Raw genomic sequence first — 22,743 nt, 5'->3', positions numbered from 1 at the left:
TGCTGGATGGCTTTTGGTTGTTTTCAAAACCGTTTCATTGCAGTCATGAGTGGTCTGGTAGATCTGCCTGGAACTGAAGGAACAGGGGGAGCAGGGAGGAAAGCAGAAGAGAGCAGGAGCAGCTTGCAGAAGAGGGAGGAGGAGGGCAGTGCGCAGGAGGCCATACCCACAGCAGATCTTCAGGGACCACTTCTCCAACATGAACTTCTCAGAGGTGTAATATCTGAGAATCCTCTGCTTTACAAAAGAGGCTCTGTCACCGAGCTATATCACCTGTAGCAGCCACAACCTGAGCTTCATATCAGGGCATGGACAACACTGCCTGTGGCTGTCAAGGTCATCGTGGCCCTTAACTTTAATGCCACAGGCTCCTTCCAGGCTGCAGCAGGTGACATCAGCAACATCTCCCAGTTTGGAGTCCACTGTTGTATCAGGAAGGTCTTCGAAGCTCCCTCCACCAGGAGCAACACCTACATCTCATTCCTCATGGACAGAGGGGAGCAGGACGAGAGAGCAATAGGCTTCACATGCTTTGCTGGCATCCCCAGGGTCCAAGGGGCTGTAGACTGCACTCACTTTGCCTTGCGTGATCCCCATCACCAGCCTGGCATCTTTCTCAATAGAAAGGGATTCCAGTCTCTTAACATCTAGCTTGTTTGTGACCGCAGGCAGTGTATCATGCAATTCTCTGCCTTGTTTCCTGTAAGCGGTCATGACTCATTCATCATATGCCTGTCCTCTGTGCTGCATTTTTCCAGCCTGGCTCTTAGTTTACGTGCTGGCTACTGGCCGACAATGGAATCCAGTCACAGTTGCAGAGGTGGCGTACTATGAGAGCCATGTTTCAACCAGAAACATCATCAAGCAGACAGTCAGCATGCTCAAGCAATGCTTCCACTGTTTGGACCGTTCAGGAGGAGTTTTGCAGTACAGCCCTGAGCGGGTATGCAGATTTGTGGTTATCTGCTTCATGCTGCATAATTTTGCCGTCACGAGGAACCCGCCTTAATCACTACCTGGGCAGCAAGAGGTGCAGGAGAAAGAGCAGGAGCAGCATCGACCACCATGCTCCGAGCTGCCAGAGCTCTCAGAGAGCAGCTCATCCAAGAGTGCTTCATGTGAGCCAGCTGTCTCTTTCCCAATCTTTATCACCACCGTCCTTACTACCACCATCAATTGCTTTCCTTCAGCCCAGCCTTATTTCCCTTGCCCTCACTTCACTGCAAATATAAACACAAATATAAACACCAAGTCCAGAACAAAAAACAAATTTATCAAATAGCTGAATTTCATTTGTGTCTAATAGTTAACAGACTTAATGATGAATCACTCTTGTGCAACATCTTAGTGCCTGTCTTCTGTGCTCGTGTACTTATCCTAGTGCTCCTACAAAGGGTGAACTGAAGTCATTGTCTATTCTGGCAGCCAGAGATGACCATGTTAATATACTGTCAGAGGGTTAGAATCATAGAATCATAGAAAGGTCACAGCATGGAAGGAGGCCATTCGGTCCATTGAGTCCGTGCCGGCTCTATGCGAGGGCAATCCAGCTAGTCCCATTTCCCCACCCTATCCCCGTAGCCCTGCAAATTTTTTCCTTTCAAGTACTTATCCAGTTCCCTTTTGAAAGCCATGATTGAATCTGCCTCCACCACCCCCTCAGGCAGTGCATTCCAAATCCTAACCTTAAATCTATGTCCTCTGGTTTTTGACCCTTCCGCCAATGGGAACAGCTTCTCTCTATCTACTCTGTCCATACCCTTCATGATTTTGAGTACCTCTATCAAATCTCCTCACAACCTTCTCTGCTCCAAGGGGAACAACCCCAGCTTCTCCAGTCTATCCACGTAACTAACGTCCTTCATCCCTGGAATCATTCTAGTAAATCTCTTCTGCACCCTCTCTAAGGCCTTCACATCTTTCCTAAAGTGCAGTGCCCAAAACTGAACACACTGCTCTTACTGAAGTTGATTATAATATATAGGAAACTATTGGTTAAAACATTTTAAAATCAATAACTAAGAAAATTTAAACAATAGGAATGATTTAAACTCCAAAAATAGGGAAACTAAGTAATGTTGAAGTTGCCAGATGTTTTTGATGATCACAGGTTGTGCCAATATTTGCTTTATACACCAATGTACGGTGCCTAATTTTTTTTAGAATGTCTTGTCAATTTTTTCCACCAATTTTTCTCCCCTTCCCTCCTGTCCTGAAGGTGTTCACTCCTAGCTGACTGCTTTTTATATATGAGCTTTGACAGTGAATGATGGCAGCTTATTCAGCCAGGGAGAGTATCACAAGCAGCCCAATCTAATTCTTCCTCAATATCACACTCATACACGCACAGTTCCAGCATTGGGAGAAGGGGAACCGCTAAATAATAATCAGGAGTAGAAACCTGGCTGATTTCCCAACCCCCACCCCCAGAAGCACCAAGACTGATTATAGCTAACTCAGAGCACACCAGAAGTGAACCTGGGTGCTTTCTGCTGCACAGGACTTAGCTACTCACTGGATAAACTTGCTGAGTAATTGGAGGAACAATGCCCAATTATTCCAAGTATCCTTTGTACCACTGTTAATTAGGAAAGTCAAACTCCAGAATGGAAACATGTCATATGGACATTTTACACTTTATTTAGAAATGCTTAGTACGTTGTTGGCTCATCACTGAGGCACTTTCTATATTTGTGTTAACATTTCAGCAACACATCCAAAAATAATACAAGATCGGAATTTTCCATTTTCTCAGGCTGTGCTATAAAAAGAGGCACATTCTGTATGTCTAAATGGCGCGCTGTCTGTTTATTCAGTGTTGTGTATGAGTCAAAACATTAGTTTTAAAGGATAAAAAATGATAGGAAACTTGTGTGGCTGAAGAGCTGTGGAATATATGTGGAAGAACACTGCAAAAGGCCAATATTTAAAACTAGAATATAAAAACTAGGGCATGTCAAAAGGAATGTTCTGACCATGATATATACTGAGACACTTTATACAAAGTAATATCAAGTGCTGTGATGTGATGATATTGTGCTGCTGATTGTATTTGCTGCCATAAATTCTCCATTTTCATTTTGATGAAAAATGAAAACATCAGCTTCTTATAAGTTCACAATCTTGCCGCTGAAACATTTTCTGAAGCACAAAGTAAAATAACAGTATTTTCAGAGGAGCTTGTTTGTGGCTACAAACTCTGCAATATGGTGACAAATCTTACGAAACCTCAGTTCTACATGATGACCATTAATTACAGCAACTAACAATTCATCCACATTGCAAGTATGTGACAAACAATAACACAAATTCACTTCCCCCAAAATAGAACAAATGTAGAAAACAACAATAGAGGCAAAACATTCCTCTTTTAGTGAAAAATGGGAGAAAGCCTATCTTTTTCCATAATTGAAGACCACTAGAATAGGAAAGTGTTGCTTTGAAACATACACTTTCTGATAATGGCTGTAAAGTACTTTGGGACATCCTGAGTTCATGAAAGGTGTTAAATAAATGCAAGTCTTTCTTTTCTTTCTTAAACATTGAGAGAGCAGTTTATTATTGCCAACAGGTGTCAGCTTTGGCTCAGTCATACCACTCTCAGAAGGTTATGGCTTCAAACCCCACCCCCATAATCTAGACTGACCCTTCAGTGCCGAACTGAGGGAATGTTGTACTGTCGGAGGTGCCACCTTTTGTCTGCGCTCTCAGGTGGATGTAAAAGATCCCATGGCTTGATTCGAAGAAGAGCAAGAAAGTTCTCCCTGTGTTCTGGCCAACATTCATCCCTCAATCAACACCACTGGAAAACAGATTATCTGATTGTTGTTTGTGGGATTTTCCTATCACATAGTGGCTGAGTATTTCCCTATATTGTAACAGTGATTACACTTCAAAAGTACTTCATTGGTTGTGAAGTGTTTTAGGACGTCCTCAGGTCATGAAAGGTGTCATATAAATGCAAGTTCTTTCTTTATAACAGAACCTTGAGTTTAAGTTACTGCCTTAATGTCATTGCCAGCTACTTATTATTCTTCGTTATATATAGTGTGTTGGGTTTTTATGATCAAATTTATTTTTAACCTTTCATATTGTATCATGCGACCATCATGTCGAAACAGCTTGGTGTACTAAATGCAGTAGAGGGAACATGAAATTGGTCAAACAATGGCCTAGAAATTGCTTAAAAAAGAACGGTGAGCTCAACAGTGCTCACTGCTGTTAGTGGCAAAATCGAGGAGCACGTTCCGGTGTTCGCAAATGTGCAGTGAAAGTAGAAATCCAGAACTTGCTCCTCCTGATTCGCTGGCAATAAGATAGCTTCGAATTAAAGGGATATCGCTGGCTGGAATCAGTGGAAACAATGGACCAGCGCAAACTTGCTCATCTGCCCAGCTGGAAAGTAACTAATATCGCCTCAAAACAGGTACGCTTAAAAATACCAGTCTAAACTAAGTTTTAACACAGTTAATGTTTTTGATTATTAAAAAAAGAATTTAAATTTTAAAATGTAAAACATTTTTTTTAACTTTTCCCTTTCGTCTCTTTTATTTAATTTGATTATTTCTTACCCTTTCTTTTTTCACTGTCCACAACTGTTCTTACAAATGATTTTAGTGTTGTACCTTTTACTTCCTGTATTTTACGTTCCAGCTTGCAGAAACTCTTTGCAGCTTGTCAAAAATGCTACGGGTATAAGGTCTACAGGAAGGATAGGGAAACTGGAGAGGGGGAGGAGTAGCCTTAGTGATGAAGGATGAAATTACTTCAATGATAAGAGAGGATATTAGGAGAGCTAAGCAGGCAGTGGAGATTTAATGGTTGGAATTAAGAAATAGAAAAGGGTTTAAGACTGCAGTGGGAGTTGTGTATAGGCCTCCTGATAGGAGCTGTGAAGTGACAGAATGTGTAAATGCAGAGATTAGAGAAGCATGTAGCAAAGGCAGAGTGGTTTTAATGGGGGATTTTAACTTTCATATTGATTGGGATAAGCAGATGAGCTCATGTCAGAAAGGTAGTGAATTTATTGAGTGGGCTCGATGTTAGCAGGGCTATATGAGTCAGCCACCCGCGCGATCGCAGCCCAATTGGATCCACTTACCTTGTCTTCCGGGTTCCCCACTGCTGATCTGCGCGTCGGGCGGGCTGCGCATGCGCAGTAAGATCTGTTAGCTGGAGGAGCTCTATTTAAAGGGGCAGTCCTCCACTGACAGATGCTGCAACAAATAGAAAAAATTACAGCATGGAGCAGCCCAGGGGGAAGGCTGCTCCCAGTTTAATGATGCCTCACTCCAGGTATCAATACATGGGGTGAGGAGGAGGGGGAGAACAGAGATCTTCCCCCCGGCGGGCAGGAGGAAGCGGCCTGCCTCTGCCACCAGGAAGGCTTGGCTCGAGGTGGCAGAGGAGGTCACCTGCACCACCAACATATCGCCCACCTGCATACAATGCAGGAGGCGCTCCAATGACCTCAGTAGGTCAGCCAAAGTGAGTACACTTACTCATTCCCCTACACTCCATCTGCCACATCACCGCCCCCACCCCACATCTCCTTCTGCACTGCCAACACTACTCTGTCACATCACCCCTCATACCCACTCAAACCTCATCTTACCTGCACTTACTCACCTCACCAGTACTCATCCCGCCACTACCACTCAACCCAATCCTCATACAATCTCATGGCTCTATCTCATACTCACCCTCTCATGCATCTCTTTCACGGTCAGCCTCACTCAACCTGCCACTACCTGTGCTGCAGCCACAGGGCATGCATCGGATATGTGCAGTAGGCAGCGTAAGGCAAACATGTCGTGAGCATGAAGGGGATGCACAAGAGTGTTTGAGGGTTTGTCATGGTTGTTACTTATATTGAATTTCTGACCAACTCACATTACATATTATATTGGCACCACTACTGCCACGTCTTTGCGAATCTTGTCTGGTTTGTCCAATAATGCCCTTTCCTGAGGATCACTATGAAGACCGATAACTGATGACACCCATTGTGTCACTGCAGAGTGGGTGTAAGTGTATTTGCAGGGCTCTTTTGTGCAGACGGCTGAGAGACGTCGGCGATGTCCCCGGTGGCACCCTGGAAGGATGCGGAGGAGAAGTTGTTGAGGGCAGTGGTGACTTTGACAGCGACAGGTAAGAAGACGGTGCTCGGGCCAGCCAGGAGCAGCTTGGCATGAAGGAGGCTGCAGATGTCCACGACTACATGTCGAGTGACTCTGAGCCTCCGTGTGCACTGCTGCTCAGAGAGGTCGAGGAAGCTGAGCCTCGGTCTGTGGACCCTGTGGCGAGGGTAGTGCCCTTTGCGACGCATCTCTCTCTGCGGTTGCCCTCCCTCCTGCTGTACAGGTGGATGTGTCACAGCGCTCTGTTGTGGAGCTCCACGTGTCAGAGGTGGATGGCGAGGCCGGCGAGGCTGGTGAGGCTGATGATGCTGTTCGCCCTCCGAGGAGGTCATGACTGCAGCTACGGCGGCCCCCATCCGGACGATGTACATCTGAGGGGGTCCGCAAGGTAGGTACATGTCTCTGGACCCCGGGGTAAGTGTGCAAGTTGGTGACTTTGATTGTCAGGAGGAGGGTGGTGGAGGCCAAACTTTGTCTCAAGTGACAGAGTGGCCTCCTGCAATGAGTGAGGGTCTCCCCCCCCCCCCCCCCCCGCACCTGCCACAGGCTGACAACTGCAACATGTCCATTTGAACTGGGAGTGTTTCCCCCAGTATGGGAAACAGTCCCAGTTTGCTATAAAATCCCACCCCTCCTCACATAATCCGTTAATCAGGTCAGTTAATGACCTGAACAAGCAAAATAAATACCTTCAAGTGGAACCCCGCTGGCTTTAATTCCCTGCGGGATTCCCACCAGCGGGGGCTGCGCACGCACGCCGGCGTGTCAGTGGGGAACCCGGAAGTGGGCGGGTTGGAGCCGGGCTCCCGACCCGCTCCGGGATTCTCCGATTTTCGGAGCCCCCCGCCAGGAACGCACCCGATAGCGGGTGCTAAAATGATGCCCAGTGTGTTCAGGACAGCTTTCTGCAACAATATGTCCTAGAACCAACAAGGGAGCAGGCCATATTAGATTTAATAATGAGTAATGAGCCAAATTTAGTTAACAGCCTAACGGTGCGTGAACATTTATTTAATAACGATCATAATATAAGCAAGTTCAACATAGTGTTTGAAAGGGAGAAACTCATAACAGCTACTAAGATTCTAAATTTAAGTAAGGCTGACTTCAACGGGATGAGACAGACACTGTCCACATTAAACTGGGCAAATCTGTTAATGGGTAAAATGACACAAGATCAGTGGGAGGTGTTCAAAAAAGAATTTAACGTGATACAGAACCAGTTTATACCCTTAAGGGGCAAGACCTCTACTTGCCAAAAAAACCAGCCATGGACGTCAAAAGAGGTAAGGAACATCATAAAACTAAAAGAAAAAGCATTCAAAAATGCAAAAAATAGCACAGATCCTGGGGAATGGGAGAGATACAAGGAACAGCAAAGGGTGACAGAACAGATAGTAAGAGCTACAAAAAGGGAGTGTGAAAAGAAACTTGCAAGGGATATCAAAATCAACACAAAAAATTTTTACAATTACATTAGGAAAAAGAGTTGGTCAAGACCAATGTGGGCCCTTAAAAACTGATAATGGTGAAATTGTAAATGAAAATAAGGAAATGGTGGATATGTTAAATAATTACTTTGCATCAGTATTTATAATAGAGGAAGAGGATAGCATGCCGGACACCCCAAGGAAACTAATTTTGAATCAGGGATGGGGACTCACCATAAATAACATAAGCAAATTAACAGTAATGAAGAAAATAATGGCACCAAAGAGTGACAAATCCCCAGGACCAGATGGTTTCCATCCCAGGATTTTAAAGGAAGTAGGTGAGAACATTGCAGATGCCCTAACTATAATCTTCCAAAGTTTTCTCGATTCAAGAACCATTCCTTTAGATTGCAAAATTGCACATGTCACTCCACTATTTAAAAAAGGTGAGAGAGGGAAACCATGGAATTATAGACCAGTTAGCCTAACATCTGTTGTTGGGAAATTACTAGAGTCTATAATTAAGGAAAGAGTGACTGAACACCTTGAAAATTTTCAGCTGATCAAAGAGCCAGTATGGATTTGTAAATGTGGGTCATGCCTGACGAACCTGATTAAATTTTTTGAAGAGGTGACCAAAGTAGTGGACAGGAGAATGTCTATGGATGTTATTTATATGGACTTCCAGAAGGCATTCGATAAAGTCCCTCATAAGAGACTGTTAGCTAAAGTTGAAGCTCATGGAATTGAGAGCAAGTTATTGACCTGGTTAGGAAATTGGCTGAGCAGCAGGAGTCAGAGAGTAGGGGTAATGGGCAGGTACTCAAATTGGCAGGATGTGACTAGTGTTGTCCCACAGGGATCTGTGTTGGGGCCTCAACTATTCACTGTATTTATTAACGACTTAGATGATGGGACACAGAGCTACATATTCAAGTTTGCCGGTGACACAAATGTAGGTAGCATTGTAAGCAATGAAGATGGAAGCATAAAATTACAGGGAGATATTAATAGATTAAGTGAATGGGCAAAACTGTGGCAAATGAATTTCAATGTAGGCAAGTGTGAGGTCATCTACTTTGGACCTAAAAAGAAAAGATCAGAGTACTTTCTGAATGGTCAAAGCTCGAAACAGTGGAGGTCCAAAGAGAATTAGGGGTCTATGTACATAGATCATTAAAATGTCATGGCCAAGTACAGAAAATAATCAAAAAGTCTAATGGAACGCTAGCCTTTTTATCTAGAGGACTAGAATACAAGGGTGTAGAAGTTATGCTACAGCTGTACATAGCTCTGGCTGGACCACACCTGGAGTACTGAGTTCAGTTCCGGGCACCGCACCTTAGGAAGTATATATTGGCCTTGGAGGGAGTGCAGCATAGATTTACTAGAATGATACCTGGACTCTAAGGGTTAAATTACGAGGCGCGATTACACAAACTAGGGTTGTATTCCCTGGAAATTAGAAGATTAAGGGGTGATTTGATTGAAGTTTTCAAGATATTAAGGGGAATTGATAGGGTAGATAGAGAGAAATTATTTCTGCTGGTTGGGGAGTCTAGGACTAGGGAATATAGCCTAAAATTTAGAGCCAGGACTTTCAAGAGTGAAGTTAGGAAACACCTCTACCCGTATTGGGTGATAGACGTTTGAAGAACTCTTCCACAAACAGCAGTTGATGCTAACTCAATTGTTAATTTTAAATCTGAGATTGATAGATTTTTGTTAACCAAAGGTATTAAGGGATATGGGGCTAAGGATATGAGATATGGAATTAGGTCACAGATCAGCCATGATCTCATTGAATGGCGGAACAGGCTCGAGGAGCTAAATGGCCTACTCCTGTTCCTATGTTCCAATGTTCCTAATCTGATTGGTCGTGGGGAGAGAGTGATCCACTTGCTTCTCCCATGGGTCTTACCTTCGCTAGAACCATTGTTGGGCTCTTCTCCGTTTCCTATTAGAGGAAGTGCACCCAGTAAAGACCGCGGTAAGTTAGTGGGTTAGTATACATCTATGGAGCGGTGAGCACTGTTGGTTTGCCGGTCTGAGCAATTTCTGGGCCAATATATCATGGCATTGGCTTTGGATGCATCAATAGACAATATGGAGATGGGAAAATAACTTGTGGTGCCCTCCAGTGGAATTAATAAGCAACAGCATGGACCTGAAGAAATACATCTGAGCAGGCAATGAGATTCTGTGGGAGTGGGTGGAACTAAATTTTACACAAGTTGTTAATGGAATTAATTATTTGTATATTTTACTAATATTTCTTTAACTTGTTTCTAGGAAAAGTTAAAACATCAAAGAGGATAGTAGTTACAAGATGCAAAAAAATTGGAAAGACAAATATGTTTTTTATATGAAAGCAGTGCTGGGTTGAACATTGCACACTTTACCTTTACCTCTGTAGACCTGAGATTGAAGATAAAAGTCTCTTCTCTCTTAATTAGTTTCACAGATTTTAAGTGAAATTAATTTTCGCAGTCTCCATCTAGTTGTTACTGGGTGAAAGTCCAAAGCACACAAACTGTCCATAATATGGCACTAATCAGCAATGTGACTCAGATAACCCTAAGCTAAGTATGATCTTGGCTCAGTTGGTTGCATTCTTGTCTCTGAGTCAGCCAATTGTGAGTTCAAGCCCCAATCCAGGGCTAAAACAATATACTCCGACATTCCTGGGCCCGCTCTGCCATGCAAGTGTAGTGGAGCAGAACCTCTCTCCTCCCATTCCTGTGGTTGCTGACCCTCATCCCAAATTGCAGCAATGGGATCAATAATCTTAGTCTAGGTATGATTTGGGGTCTTTCAATAGGTCTTAGCAGGACATACCAGTACTCCTGCTGAGAGTTCCACTGAGGCCCTTTATGGGTGTGAAGGCTGAGATTCCAGGGTATCCCTCTGACAACTCCCCTTTAATTGGTGGGAGGTGGGGGCAGAAGATATACCAATGGCCCCTCCACCAGACTGCTAATAGGGTGGAATCCTGTTGGAACTGGGATCCGTCCTGATTTCCTGGATACCGCTCCCCATCCCCAGGTGGAAATCATCCATGGTGCCTTCTTGGAGCCCAGGTATTGCGGGGCAATAATCTAACCTGACATGTTAGTGCAATACTGAGGGAGTGCGGCACTATAGAGGTTTCTGTTTTTGGATGACTTGTTAAACCAAGGCCCCATCTGCCTGTTCAAGTGGATGTAAAAGATTCCTTAGTATTATTTTTAGGAGAGGGGGAAGGTGTCCTGGCTAACATTCTTCCCTCAACCAAAAGCAGGTTAATTGGTCATTTATTTATTGTTTCTGGGACCTTTGTATTTGCCTAAACACAGTACTCCAACGATAATTTGTTGGCTGCTTTGGGATGTTATGAGGATGTGATATGGCATTTATATAAGTGCAAGTTCTTTCTTGTAAGACTCTATTGTGTGGGAAATCGAAATGTCACACTGGCGGAGTGCCCTTCTGAGGTTTGGCTTAAGGTAAATTTTCAGACAGAATAAGTAGAGCTTTTCTCAGTGCTATATGTGGCTTGGAAATGTCACTGTGTAGCAAAAATTAGAAAAATATTCCAAAAGACATTCCTCACTTTGATGAGCATAACATCTCACAAACAGTATAAATAATTTGGAGAAAAGTGATAGAATATTATGACAGATGATCTAGCACATGTCTAATTTATTTGTTTAACAGATTGGCATTCATAATTTTGTGCATGTAGTTCATGGAGCAATAATATGCATCTTAATAAACTTGTTACATGCTATCCAGCTTAGAATTTTAAACAGATTTGTCATTTCCTGGATTAGACTGAAAAATGCGGGGGATGGAGGGGACAAGCAGATTTTTTTGCTTCATCACCAGCGCGAGTGTCAGTTATTTTAGAAAAAGTGTAATAGGCTTTACAAAAAAAAATGACAAAGAGATACATCCCCTGAAACCCACCTTGTATGCCTCAGGATTCAACCCAACTATTTTGTTCAGACTTTAAAGTTGGTACTGTTGAGCCTTCTTGAGGCTGTTTAACCTTCTTCAAAAATAAAAACAGAAATAATTGAAAACACAGACGGAGGCAGACAGGTTAACATTCTGGGTGTGACCCTTCATCAGAACTGTAATGATCAGGAGAAAATCTCCTTTATAAGACTAAACAAAATAAATCGGGTGGGGGGGGAAAGAAAGACTTTTATTTATGTAGCATCTTATTAGATCTCTTAAAATTCTTCACACAATGAATTGCTTTGAAATACAATGATCATTACTACATAGGCAATCGCATCAGCCTTTTCCCACACATCAAGATCTCATAAACAATGAGATAAGATGACTAGTTAATCTGTTTTAAAGGTGTTGAGCTAGAGAAAAATGTTGGCCAAGACATCACACTGCTCTTTTCCAAATGCCACAAGATCCTTTACATCCATGCAAAACAAGCATAGGGAGCTTCTATGTAGCATTTCATTCAACAATGCAGTACTCTCTCAGTACCATAGTGGAGGATCAGCCTAATTAGATGAGCAAGCCTTGGAATGGGGCTTAAACTCACAATTTCTGCTTTAGAGGCGTGAGGGATACCCACTGAACCAAATGCACACTGCCATGAGCAGTAGGTAAATGTTGAGCATACTGTTATACTAATGAGTTTGATTTTAAAATGCAGGAAAGAAATGTAAAGAGTGATACAATGAGGATGCTGTGAGGCCTAAATTCTTTACAGCCCCAAACTGGGCACGATTTTCACGGCGTGCAGTGACGGTGCACCGGAACAGAGAGGCCAGAGGACCAAAATAAGTTTACCCTTGGGCCTCATCGCAATATATTAGGCAAGCTGCAGGCGCCAATGAAGCGCCCCGAAGCAGCTCCCCTTATAAATTTTGGCCTGTGCCAAGGCCTACAAATAAGTCCAGATTGAGGCAAACAGGAGGTGGAGTGAGAGCAGGCTGGTAGCGGTCCGCAGTTGTTTTGTGGATCCAGGAGGAACACTCCTGCTCCTTCCGATTCCACAAAATACTAAAATATTTTCCAAGTTTTTGGACCTCTTTGGAGCGGCCTCCAAGGATTCCTTTAAGGACCGTTGGTTGGGCTGCTCAAGATCCGAAATTCCAGGTGGGCCTCTGCACTGCTAAATTGGTTATCACTCTGCCCGTTTTCGGTCCATAAAATGGGCACTACAATGTTAAATTTAGACCTCTGAGTTTCCAATTTTTAACCAGTTTTTAATTGAACAATTCTTGTCTTTTACCCTCCAGGCAATTAGTCATTTTGAAAAATTTTCATCTTTTTTAACATTCCACAACAATTTGCATTTATAGAGCGCCTTTAATGTAAAAAGAATGTCCTAAGGCTTTTCACAGAAATGTAATTAGACAATAATGATGCCGAGCCAAAGAAAAATAAAAAAATAAATACTTGCTTTTACATAGCGCCTTTCACGACCTCAGGACGTCTCAAAGTACTTTACAGCCGATGAAGTACTTTAGAATTGTAGTCACTGTTGTAATGTAGGAAATATAGCAGCCAATTTACGCACAGCAAGGTCCCACAAACAGCAACGTGATAATGACCAGATAATCTGTTTTAGTGATGTTGGTTGAGAGATAAATGTTGGCTCGGACACTGGGGAGAACTCCCCTGCTCTTCTTCAAAATAGTGTCATGGGATCTTTTATGTCCACCTCAGAGGGCAGACAGGGTTGCAGTTTAACACCTCATCTGAAAGACAGCACTCCCTCAGTACTGCACTAGAGTGTCAGACTAAAATATGTGCTCAAGTCCCATGGAACCCACACCCCTCTGATTCAGAGGCAAGAGTGCTACCCACTGAGCCATGGCTAATGCCTAAAGGAGAAAAGATTGGCCAAAGAGGTAGGTTTTAAGGAGGGTCTTAAAAGAGGAAAGGGAGGTGGAGAGGTGGAGTGGTTTAAGGAGGGAATTTCAAGACGTGGGGTCCAGTCAGCTGAAGGCCCAGCTGCCAATGGTGGGCAAATGGCAAATAAAGGGAGGATACACAAGAGGCCGGAGACAGAAGAACGGAGAGTTGCAGGGGGTGGGGTTGTAGAGCTAGAGGAAATTATATCCTGTGGTAAAAACTCATTTTTTCCATCTATTTTACCTTAATTGCAAATGCTATCGTTGGTTTCTCAGAAATGCACAAATTCTTTTCCTGCCCTACGTTCCAAATAAATTAAGGAGTCCTAGTACCTGTTAAACTCACATACAGAGAATACATTGAGAACGGATACTGATGGCATACATAACATCTTTTCTAATGTGCATGATAATTTTTCCTCTGTCTCTCAAACTTTTGACATTTATGATACTATCGCCCATTTTGTGCCACCACCCAAGGTCAATTTGACCTCCATTGACTCCAATGCAAGATTGCTACCAGCTGAACCAGATTATCACCCAAAGTGGATTGGATGTGGCTCCAAAATGGAAGAAAAAGGAGTGGAAGCAAACAGCTAAGATTAGAAATTTTTGAAGTCAATGTTCAAACTTGCATTTGTTAGGTAATACATTCCTGGTAAACTATATCAGTAGCAATTTAACTGCAGCCTTTGTCATGCTCCAATGAAAACAATATGATAGCTAACCTAAGTGCATTTGAACAATTATTTAAATAACATACACTCCCTTCAGCAGACGTAAGAGACACGCAAAGCCAACATAAACGACAATCTGAAAATGCTGGAAACACTCAGCAGGTCAGGCAGCATCTGTGGAGAGAGAAACAGAATTAACATTTCAAGTCGATGATCTTTCATCAGAACGGAAAGAAGTTACAGATCTAACAGTAAACTATGATCAACATGCTTTGCAGTCATTGAAAAAAAATATTGTGATAGCTTGGGACGTGCAAAAAAAGCCAAGATATAATCATCTATAAATATTACTGGAAAGCATTATTTTTCCAAGGTTTGTTTCAGCAAACAGCATGTTGAGTATATTAAACTTATTACTGCTTTATCTGAACAGGAGCTGGTTTGTTCTTTATTTAGTGCACAGTGGAAAAATATCATTCGAGAAATCTCAGGCCCCAGGGCCCTCAGCTGTGTCAGAATAGGGCAGAGGAAAGCTTGCATTGTCACAAGGGGGTGTAAGTTACAAAACCAACTAATGTTTTTGTAAATAGTTGTAATAAACCGCTGGAATATGTGATGCAAGGACTGCTTGGTGTTTGGTTCCCTTGTATGACAAGGGGGAACAGGTAATGTGCTTCTTTGAGGCTCAGGATTAGGATGTGATGACTAGTTGTGAAGAGTATGGATTTTTATTTAGCCCATAGAGAGGTTGGTGAGAAGAAGCAGATCTTTGATGGGCTGAGACTTTCAAATAATAGTGCGCTATTCATCTGTGAAATTGTACCAGGTGAGGCTGTCTATTAGCGTCTAGCAGCCATTGACACTGCACATGCTTTCTGTTCTTCATGGGCCAAGTCTTCACCATCAGCAGTGTCATCATCAGGCTCTCTGGAAGCCTCAGGGTCTTCTACCATCAGTGCTTTCCCGATTGCAAAGTTATGAAACACACAACATGCCACTACTATTTGCGAGATGGCACTGGGCACATACAGCAAGGCACCCCCCACCCCCCTCCTCCGGACCTATCCACACACCTCCTTTGAACATCTCAATGCCTTGCTCAATTCTTATCCTTGCCTTTATGTGTGATTAATTGTGGTGCTCCTCTGCAGCACTAGTGGTCTTACGAAGAGGTGACATGAGCCATGGAAATAGTGGGTATCTCATGTCACCCAATAGCCATCCTGAGCCTTGCCCCTTCTGTTGAAATAGAGCTGAGACACTGGACTGATGAAGGTGTGTCTTTCATGGTCTATGAGCTGCACATTTAGGGAATGGAAGCATTTGGTGCATGCAATATCACATGGGTAAAGTCAATTGCTCCAAAGTCCAGGGGAGTGCACAGCAAATTGGCTATTCTGTGGCTCCCTGGAATGAGCTTGTAACATAAAAGTTGAGAGCTGTGATCACTTTTTCTGCCACAGTCAGAGCTGTGCATGATGAGGACCTTGGTTACAGATCTGGTTGCAGCAACGAACAGAGTTCCTCCAGAGCTTTAAGACTGTGACAGAGCTCCTGGGAAAGGTTTCAGAAAGTGGACCTGAGCCTATACATTCTGCTGAATAAGTAATTCTGGGCGAGTCTGACTCCCCTCTGGTGATGCCTGATTAATCTGATTTTCCTTACAGCCTCCTGCTGCTCCTATTCCTCTAGCATGTAATGTAGAATTCCCATTAGGAATCCCATTGTGCAGCACTCAGATCCTAACTCAGTAAATGTCTTGAAATAGTATGCTTTCTAAAGTTAATGGAGTATGTAGGGGGAAGCTTCCTGAGTATAGGAATGATTTTTGGTTTTTTTGCAATACCTGCATTGAGTCCCAAGATGTGGCCAAATGTCAGGAGGGGTGGGATTTTAGAAACAACTGGGACTGTTTCCCATACTGGGAACACTCCCAGTTCAAATGGACGTGTTGCAGCTATCAGCCTGTGGCAGCTGCAAAGGTCCATTTGACAGGTTGTGGGGGGAGACCCTCACTCATTGCAGGAGGCCACTCTGTCACTTGGGACAAAATTTGGCCTCCACCACCCTCCTCCTGACAATCAAATTCACCAACTTGCACACTTACCCCGGGGTCCAGACACATGTACCTACCTTGCGGACCCCCTCAGATGTACATCTTCCGGATGGGGGCCACCGTAGCTGCAGTCATGACCTCCTCGGAGGGCGAACAGCATCACCAGCCTCGCCGGCCAAGCCGTCCACCTCTGACACATGGAGCTCCACAACACAGTGCTGTGACACATCCACCTGCACAGCAGGAGGGAGGGCAACCGCAGAGAGAGATGCGTAGCAGGGGGCACTACCCTCGCCACAGGGTTCACAGACCGAGGCTCAGCTTCCTGGACCTCTCTGAGCAGCAGTGCACATGGAGGCTTAGAGTCACTCGACATGTAGTCGTGGACATCTGCAGCCTCCTTCATGCCCAGCTGCTCCCGGCTGGCCCGAGCACCATCTTCTTACCTGTCGCTGTCAAAGTCACCACTGCCCTCAACAACTTCTCCTCCGCATCCTTCCAGGGTGCCACCGGGGACATCACCAACGTCTCTCAGTCGTCTGCACAAAAGAGCCCTGCAAATACACCTACACCCACTTTGCGGTGACACAATGGGTGGCATCAGTTGTGGGTCTTCATTGTGATCCTCAGGAAAGGGCATTATTGCACAAACCAGACAAGATTCGCAAAGACATGGCAGTAGTGGTGCCAATATAATATGTGATGTGAGTTGCTCAGAAATTCAATATAAGTAAAAAGCATGACAAACCCTCAAACACCCTTGTGCATCCCCGTCATGCTCACAACACGTTTGCCTTACGCTTCCTACTGCACATATGTGATGCATGCCCTGTGGCTGCAGCACAGGTAGTGGCAGGTTGAGTGAGGCTGACTGTGAAAGAGATGCATGAGAGGGTGAATATGAGATAGAGCCATGAGATTGTATGAGGATTGGGTTGAGTGGTAGTGGCGGGATGAGTACTGGCGAGGTGAGTAAGTGCAGGTAAGGTGAGGATGAGGTTTGAGTGGGTATGAGGGGTGATGTGACAGAGTAGTGTTGGCAGTGCAGAAGGAGATGTGGGGTGGGGCGGTGATGTGGCAGACGGAGTGTAGGGGAATGAGTAAGTGTACTCACTTTGGCTGACCTACTTAGGTCATTGCAGCGCCTCCTGCACTGTATACAGGTGGGTGATATGTTGGTGGTGCAGGTGACCTCCTCTGCCACCTCGAGCCAGGCCTTCTTGGTGGCAGAGGCAGGCCGCTTCCTCCCGCCCGCCGGGGGGATGATCTCTGTCCTCCCTCTCCTCCTCACCCCATCTAATGATACCTGGAGTGAGGCATCATTAAACCTGGGAGCAGCCTTCCCCCTGGGCTGCTCCATGCTGTATTTTTTCCTATTTGTTGTTGCATCTGTCAGTGGAGGATTGCCCCTTTAAATAGAGCTCCTCCAGCTGACAGACCTTACTGTGCATGCGCAGTCCGCCCGCCGCGCAGCTCAGCAGTGGGGAACCCGGAAGAACAGGTAAGTGGATCCAATTAGGCTGCGATCGCACGGGGGACAGACTGATTTCTCCGGGCGCGATACGCACGCACCCAATCGCCCCCCCCCGCCGCGAACCTGCAGCCCTGGCAATATCGAGCCCATTGTGCGTATGGCTTAGGAATAGGTTCCATAGCTCATCAAATACTATTCCTTTATTTTGCATTTTGTGCCTTATTTATTCATTTAGTTCATCTATCCAGCCTTCTATCTGTAGGCCTACACTACCTCAGAGTTCTTTAACATTATTCCAGAATAACTAGAAATAAAAATGTAGTCTTGCATTCAGGATAACACACAAATACAGAATTGCAAATCTGATCACAAGGAATATGCATTGAAATGTGTATTAAATTCTGTACTCCTTCAAAAATCCCATATTATTGGGGACTTTTACACCATATGTAACATCATTCCCTTCATCTTCATGTTACATGCATCTTCAACAAGTACTATCCAATATAATGCTCTTTCTATTCAGCCAAATGGCTGAGACTCTTAACAGCAATGAACACTGTGATTCATAATCATTTAAAATGTCCATTAGAATCTGTAATAGGACAATAAAAAGTGGATTGTTGATAGCAGAAAGCAGGATCAAAATAAATGTTTTGTCAGGGAACTGGATAGCGCAGTGAGTTAATATACTCTACCATTGATTCTGGAGTAATTGAGCTGGGACTAAGTAGTCACTTTATTCACAGTGTCAGAAATAAAGGGGGGAATTTTAATCCCCAAAAATGGATGGCTTGGGGGCAGGTGGGAGGTCAAAATTGCAGCTATTTAAATCGCGACCGCAACCCGGCTCCAATGTGCCCATTTCCAGGTTTAACATGGGCGTGTTTGGATGCGCATGCAGCTGAATCCCGGAAGTCGCGTCCCCAATTACTGCCGGCGGGTGGATTGTTAATGGGGCAATTTACCTACTTGAGATACTGGAGGTAGGTATTTTTTAATTGATTCTGAAAGATAAACAAATTTAATGTCACCAGCACGGGTTTTCCGGGGCTCGTGAATCTCGAAGGCGAGATTGAGCCAAAGTTAATTTGTGCTTTTAAACCTGTGATTGACCTATCTCAATAAATGTAAGGAATCTTACAACACCAGGTTATAGTCCAACAAATTTATTTTAAAATCACAAGCTTTCGGAGATTATCTCCTTCGTCAGATGAATGAATGAAAAGGTTCTCAAATCGCATATCTTATACGATGTTGGGACAGCATCACACCAATCAAAAGGTGTCGTTGTTATTCAAACAGGCCAGTCACGGAGAACAGCACATCCCAGTACACTCGATATACATTGTGTCTTTTACACAGGCAGGCAGAAAGAAACTCAAAATGGCAGAGAGAGAGAGAGAGAGAATTTTTAAAAACATATAAATTTTTTCCCCTTTTTGCTGGTGGGGTTACGTGTAGCGTGACATGAACCCAAGATCCCGGTTGAGGCCGTCCTCATGGGTGCGGAACTTGGCTATCAACTTCTGCTCGACGATTTTGCGTTGTCGTGTGTCTCGAAGGCCGCCTTGGAGAACGCTTACCCGAAGATCGGTGGCTGAATGTCCTTGACTGCTGAAGTGTTCCCCGACTGGGAGGGAACCCTCCTGTTTGGCGATTGTTGCGCGGTGTCCGTTCATCCGTTGTCGCAGCGTCTGCATGGTCTCGCCAATGTACCATGCTCCGGGGCATCCTTTCCTGCAACGTGGACCCACGGCGAAGAATCACTGAAGAGACTACACGATAACATCAACAAGTTCCATCCCACCATCAAACTCACCATGGACTACTCCTCAGAAACGGTTTCTTTCTTGGACACACAAATCTCCATCAAAGACGGGCACCTCAGCACCTCACTCTACCGCAAGCCCACGGACAACCTCACGATGCTCCACTTTTCCAGCTTCCACCCCAACCACGTCAAAGAGGCCATCCCCTATGGACAGGCCCTACGAATACACAGGATCTGCTCAGACGAGGAGGAACGCGATGGACACCTACAGACGCTGAAAGACGCCCTCGTAAGAACGGGATATGACGCTCGACTTGTCGATCGACAGTTCCGACGGGCCACAGCAAAGAATCGCATAGACCTCCTCAGAAGACAAACACGGGACGCAACCAACAGAGTACCCTTCGTCGTCCAGTACTTCCCTGGAGCGGAGAAACTACACCATGTTCTCCGCAGCCTTCAACATGTCATCGATGACGACGAACACTTCGCTAAGGCCATCCCCACGCCTCCACTGCTCGCCTTTAAACAGCCACCCAACCTCAAACAGACCATCGTTCGCAGCAAGTTACCCAGTTTTCAGGAGAACAGCGTCCACGACACCACACAACCCTGCCACGGCAACCTCTGCAAGACTTGCCAGATCATCGACACGGATACCACCATCACACGAGAGGACACCACCCACCAGGTACATGGTTCATACTCCTGTGACTCGGCCAACGTTGTTTACCTCATACGTTGCAGGAAAGGATGCCCCGGAGCATGGTACATTGGCGAGACCATGCAGACGCTGCGACAACGGATGAACGGACACCGTGCAACAATCGCCAAACAGGAGGGTTCCCTCCCAGTCGGGGAACACTTTAGCAGTCAAGGACATTCAGCCACCGATCTTCGGGTAAGCGTTCTCCAAGGCGGCCTTCGAGACACACGACAACGCAAAATCATCGAGCAGAAGTTGATAGCCAAGTTCCGCACCCATGAGGACGGCCTCAACCGGGATCTTGGGTTCATGTCACGCTACACGTAACCCCACCAGCAAAAAGGGGAAAAAATTTATATGTTTTTAAAAATTCTCTCTCTCTCTCTCTCTGCCATTTTGAGTTTCTTTCTGCCTGCCTGTGTAAAAGACACAATGTATATCGAGTGTACTGGGACGTGCTGTTCTCCGTGACTGGCCTGTTTGAATAACAACGACACCTTTTGATTAGTGTGATGCTGTCCCAACATCGTATAAGATATGCGATTTGAGAACCTTTTCATTCATTCATCTGACGAAGGAGATAATCTCCGAAAGCTTGTGATTTTAAAATAAATTTGTTGGACTATAACCTGGTGTTGTAAGATTCCTTACATTTGTCCACCCCAGTCCATCACCGGCATCTCCACATCATATCTCAATAAAAGCTCAGGTATTGCAGCTGGTCTCTCAGTTCGCTCAGGCAAACATTTGGCTGAGAGTTCTTGTGTTGAGACTGAGAGTTCTTTGTTGAGACAGCTTGAGCAAAACTTTGGAGCCTCTTAAACTGACAAGATCAGGATGGAAGTGCAACGGATATATTCCAGAGGACATCTGAAGAGGAGAAAAATGACCATCCACAGCAGCCACATCATGCTGTATTAGGGTCTGCAGGTTCACAAGAGAAAGGTGTGCCACAAGGATCTGGAGACCAGCAGAGAGGGGAGCTACAGAGGGGCCAAGGTCGCAGGAGGCACTACTCAAGTGAGAGGGTCTACAGGCAGGGGTTTAGTTTCCTGGACCTCTCTGAGGAGCAGTGTCTACACAGGTTCAGACTGACTCAGCAGGTAGTCGAGACATTTGTAGCCTCCTTCAGGAAGAGCTGCTCCCTGCTGGACTTGATGGCCATGCATTGCCCGTCGCAGTAAAGGTCACCACTGCACTCAATTTCTTTGCCTCTGGATCCTTCCCAGGAGCTACCGGTGACATCTCCAGGGTTTTTCAATCGTCTGCACTTAAGTGTATAAGGCAGGTGACGGATGGGTTGTTTGCCAGGGCGTCCGATAACGTGAACTTCCTCCGCGACGACATCAGCCAGATTGAGTGGGCAGTGGGTTTTGCCTCTTTGGCTGGCTTTTCACAGGTGCAGGGTGCAATAGATTGCACACACTTGGAAATCCGAGGACCATCACATGAGCCAGGAGTCTTCATAAACCGAAAGGGATATCACACCATCAATGCACAGCTGGTATGTGACCAGAGGAAAAGATTTCTACAGGTGTGCACCAGATTCCCTGGCAGCAGTCATGATGCGTTCATTCTGCTCCAGTCTAACATTCCAGACCTCTTCCAGACAGGAGGTAGACTTAATGGCTGCCTTGTTGGAGACAAGGGATGCCTCCTGCAAACTTGGCTCATGACACCTGAGAGGAACCCCACCGATGAGGCAAAAGAGCGATACAACCAGAGCCACATGATCACCAGGTGTGTCACTGAGCAAGATATCGGCATGTTGATGATGCAATTCAGGTGCCTGGATAGGTCTGGAGGCGCCTTTCAGTACTCGCCAGTGAGGGTCTCCAGAATCATCATGGTGTGCTTCATCCTACACAATATAACGCAGCAGAGAGGTTTAGAAGTGGAGTAGGACAAGGGTGCTCTTCAAGCATCCTCTGTTGGCGACAACAGTGAAGAAGAGGAAGAGGATGTGGAGGATGGGGAGGAGGAGGAGGAAAATTAAGATGGGGCACTCATCTCCATGCCAGCCACTACATCGCTGCCCGGAATGCCAGGGATGCCTTCATCTGTCACAGGTTTGCTTAATAACAATGGCAAAAGAGAGATATTGAGATACTCAGGCCAGCTGGCACAACCACCACCACCACCAACACCCCCCCACCTCCTTTGCACAAAACAATCCTTCAACCATGCAAACATCCATTGCACATTTGTCGAATGGGTATTATCATGTATGGGCATTCATCATGAAGCAAATGAAACGGCGACTTAAAACTTGGGATGCAATAGTGGCCAAGATGTCGAAGTGGTGCTAATCAATACATTTAATGTGACAATATTAAAAAAAAGGAAACTTAACAACATGACATTTCTTCAAGCACCCTTGCGCATACCCTTAGTGAATGACAATTGCTTAAACTTTCGCTTCCTACCGCTTCTACGTGGTGCATACCCTGTGGCTTCATAGATGTAATGGCAGGCTGCTCAGATCCCTGCCTTGACTGCTGAGATGCTTTTGGCCTACAACCTCTGGGTTTTGGAGCCCATGAGGGCCCCACCAAAGACTGCTTCATCTGCACCTGTGGACTCAGCCATTAGGAGAGGAGGAAGCATTGTGGG

At 45.0% G+C, this 22,743-nt stretch overlaps 1 protein-coding gene across 1 annotated transcript; it reads left to right on the top strand.

The window, feature by feature from the left end:
- The first annotated feature begins 7,410 nt into the window (after nucleotides 1-7,410).
- On the top strand, nucleotides 7,411-22,033 carry LOC137320630 (putative nuclease HARBI1). The gene is made up of 2 exons (XM_067982311.1): nucleotides 7,411-7,426; nucleotides 21,360-22,033. Exons 1-2 carry the CDS (start codon nucleotides 7,411-7,413, stop codon nucleotides 22,031-22,033), a joined length of 690 nt encoding a protein of 229 aa, XP_067838412.1.
- Nucleotides 22,034-22,743: the final 710 nt, after the last annotated feature.

This window comes from Heptranchias perlo, chromosome 4 (genome assembly GCF_035084215.1).
Source record: "Heptranchias perlo isolate sHepPer1 chromosome 4, sHepPer1.hap1, whole genome shotgun sequence".
Classification (NCBI taxonomy): Eukaryota; Metazoa; Chordata; class Chondrichthyes; order Hexanchiformes; family Hexanchidae; genus Heptranchias; species Heptranchias perlo.
Note: the sequence above shows the minus strand (reverse complement) of the source record. Positions and strands in the feature narration are given on the sequence as shown.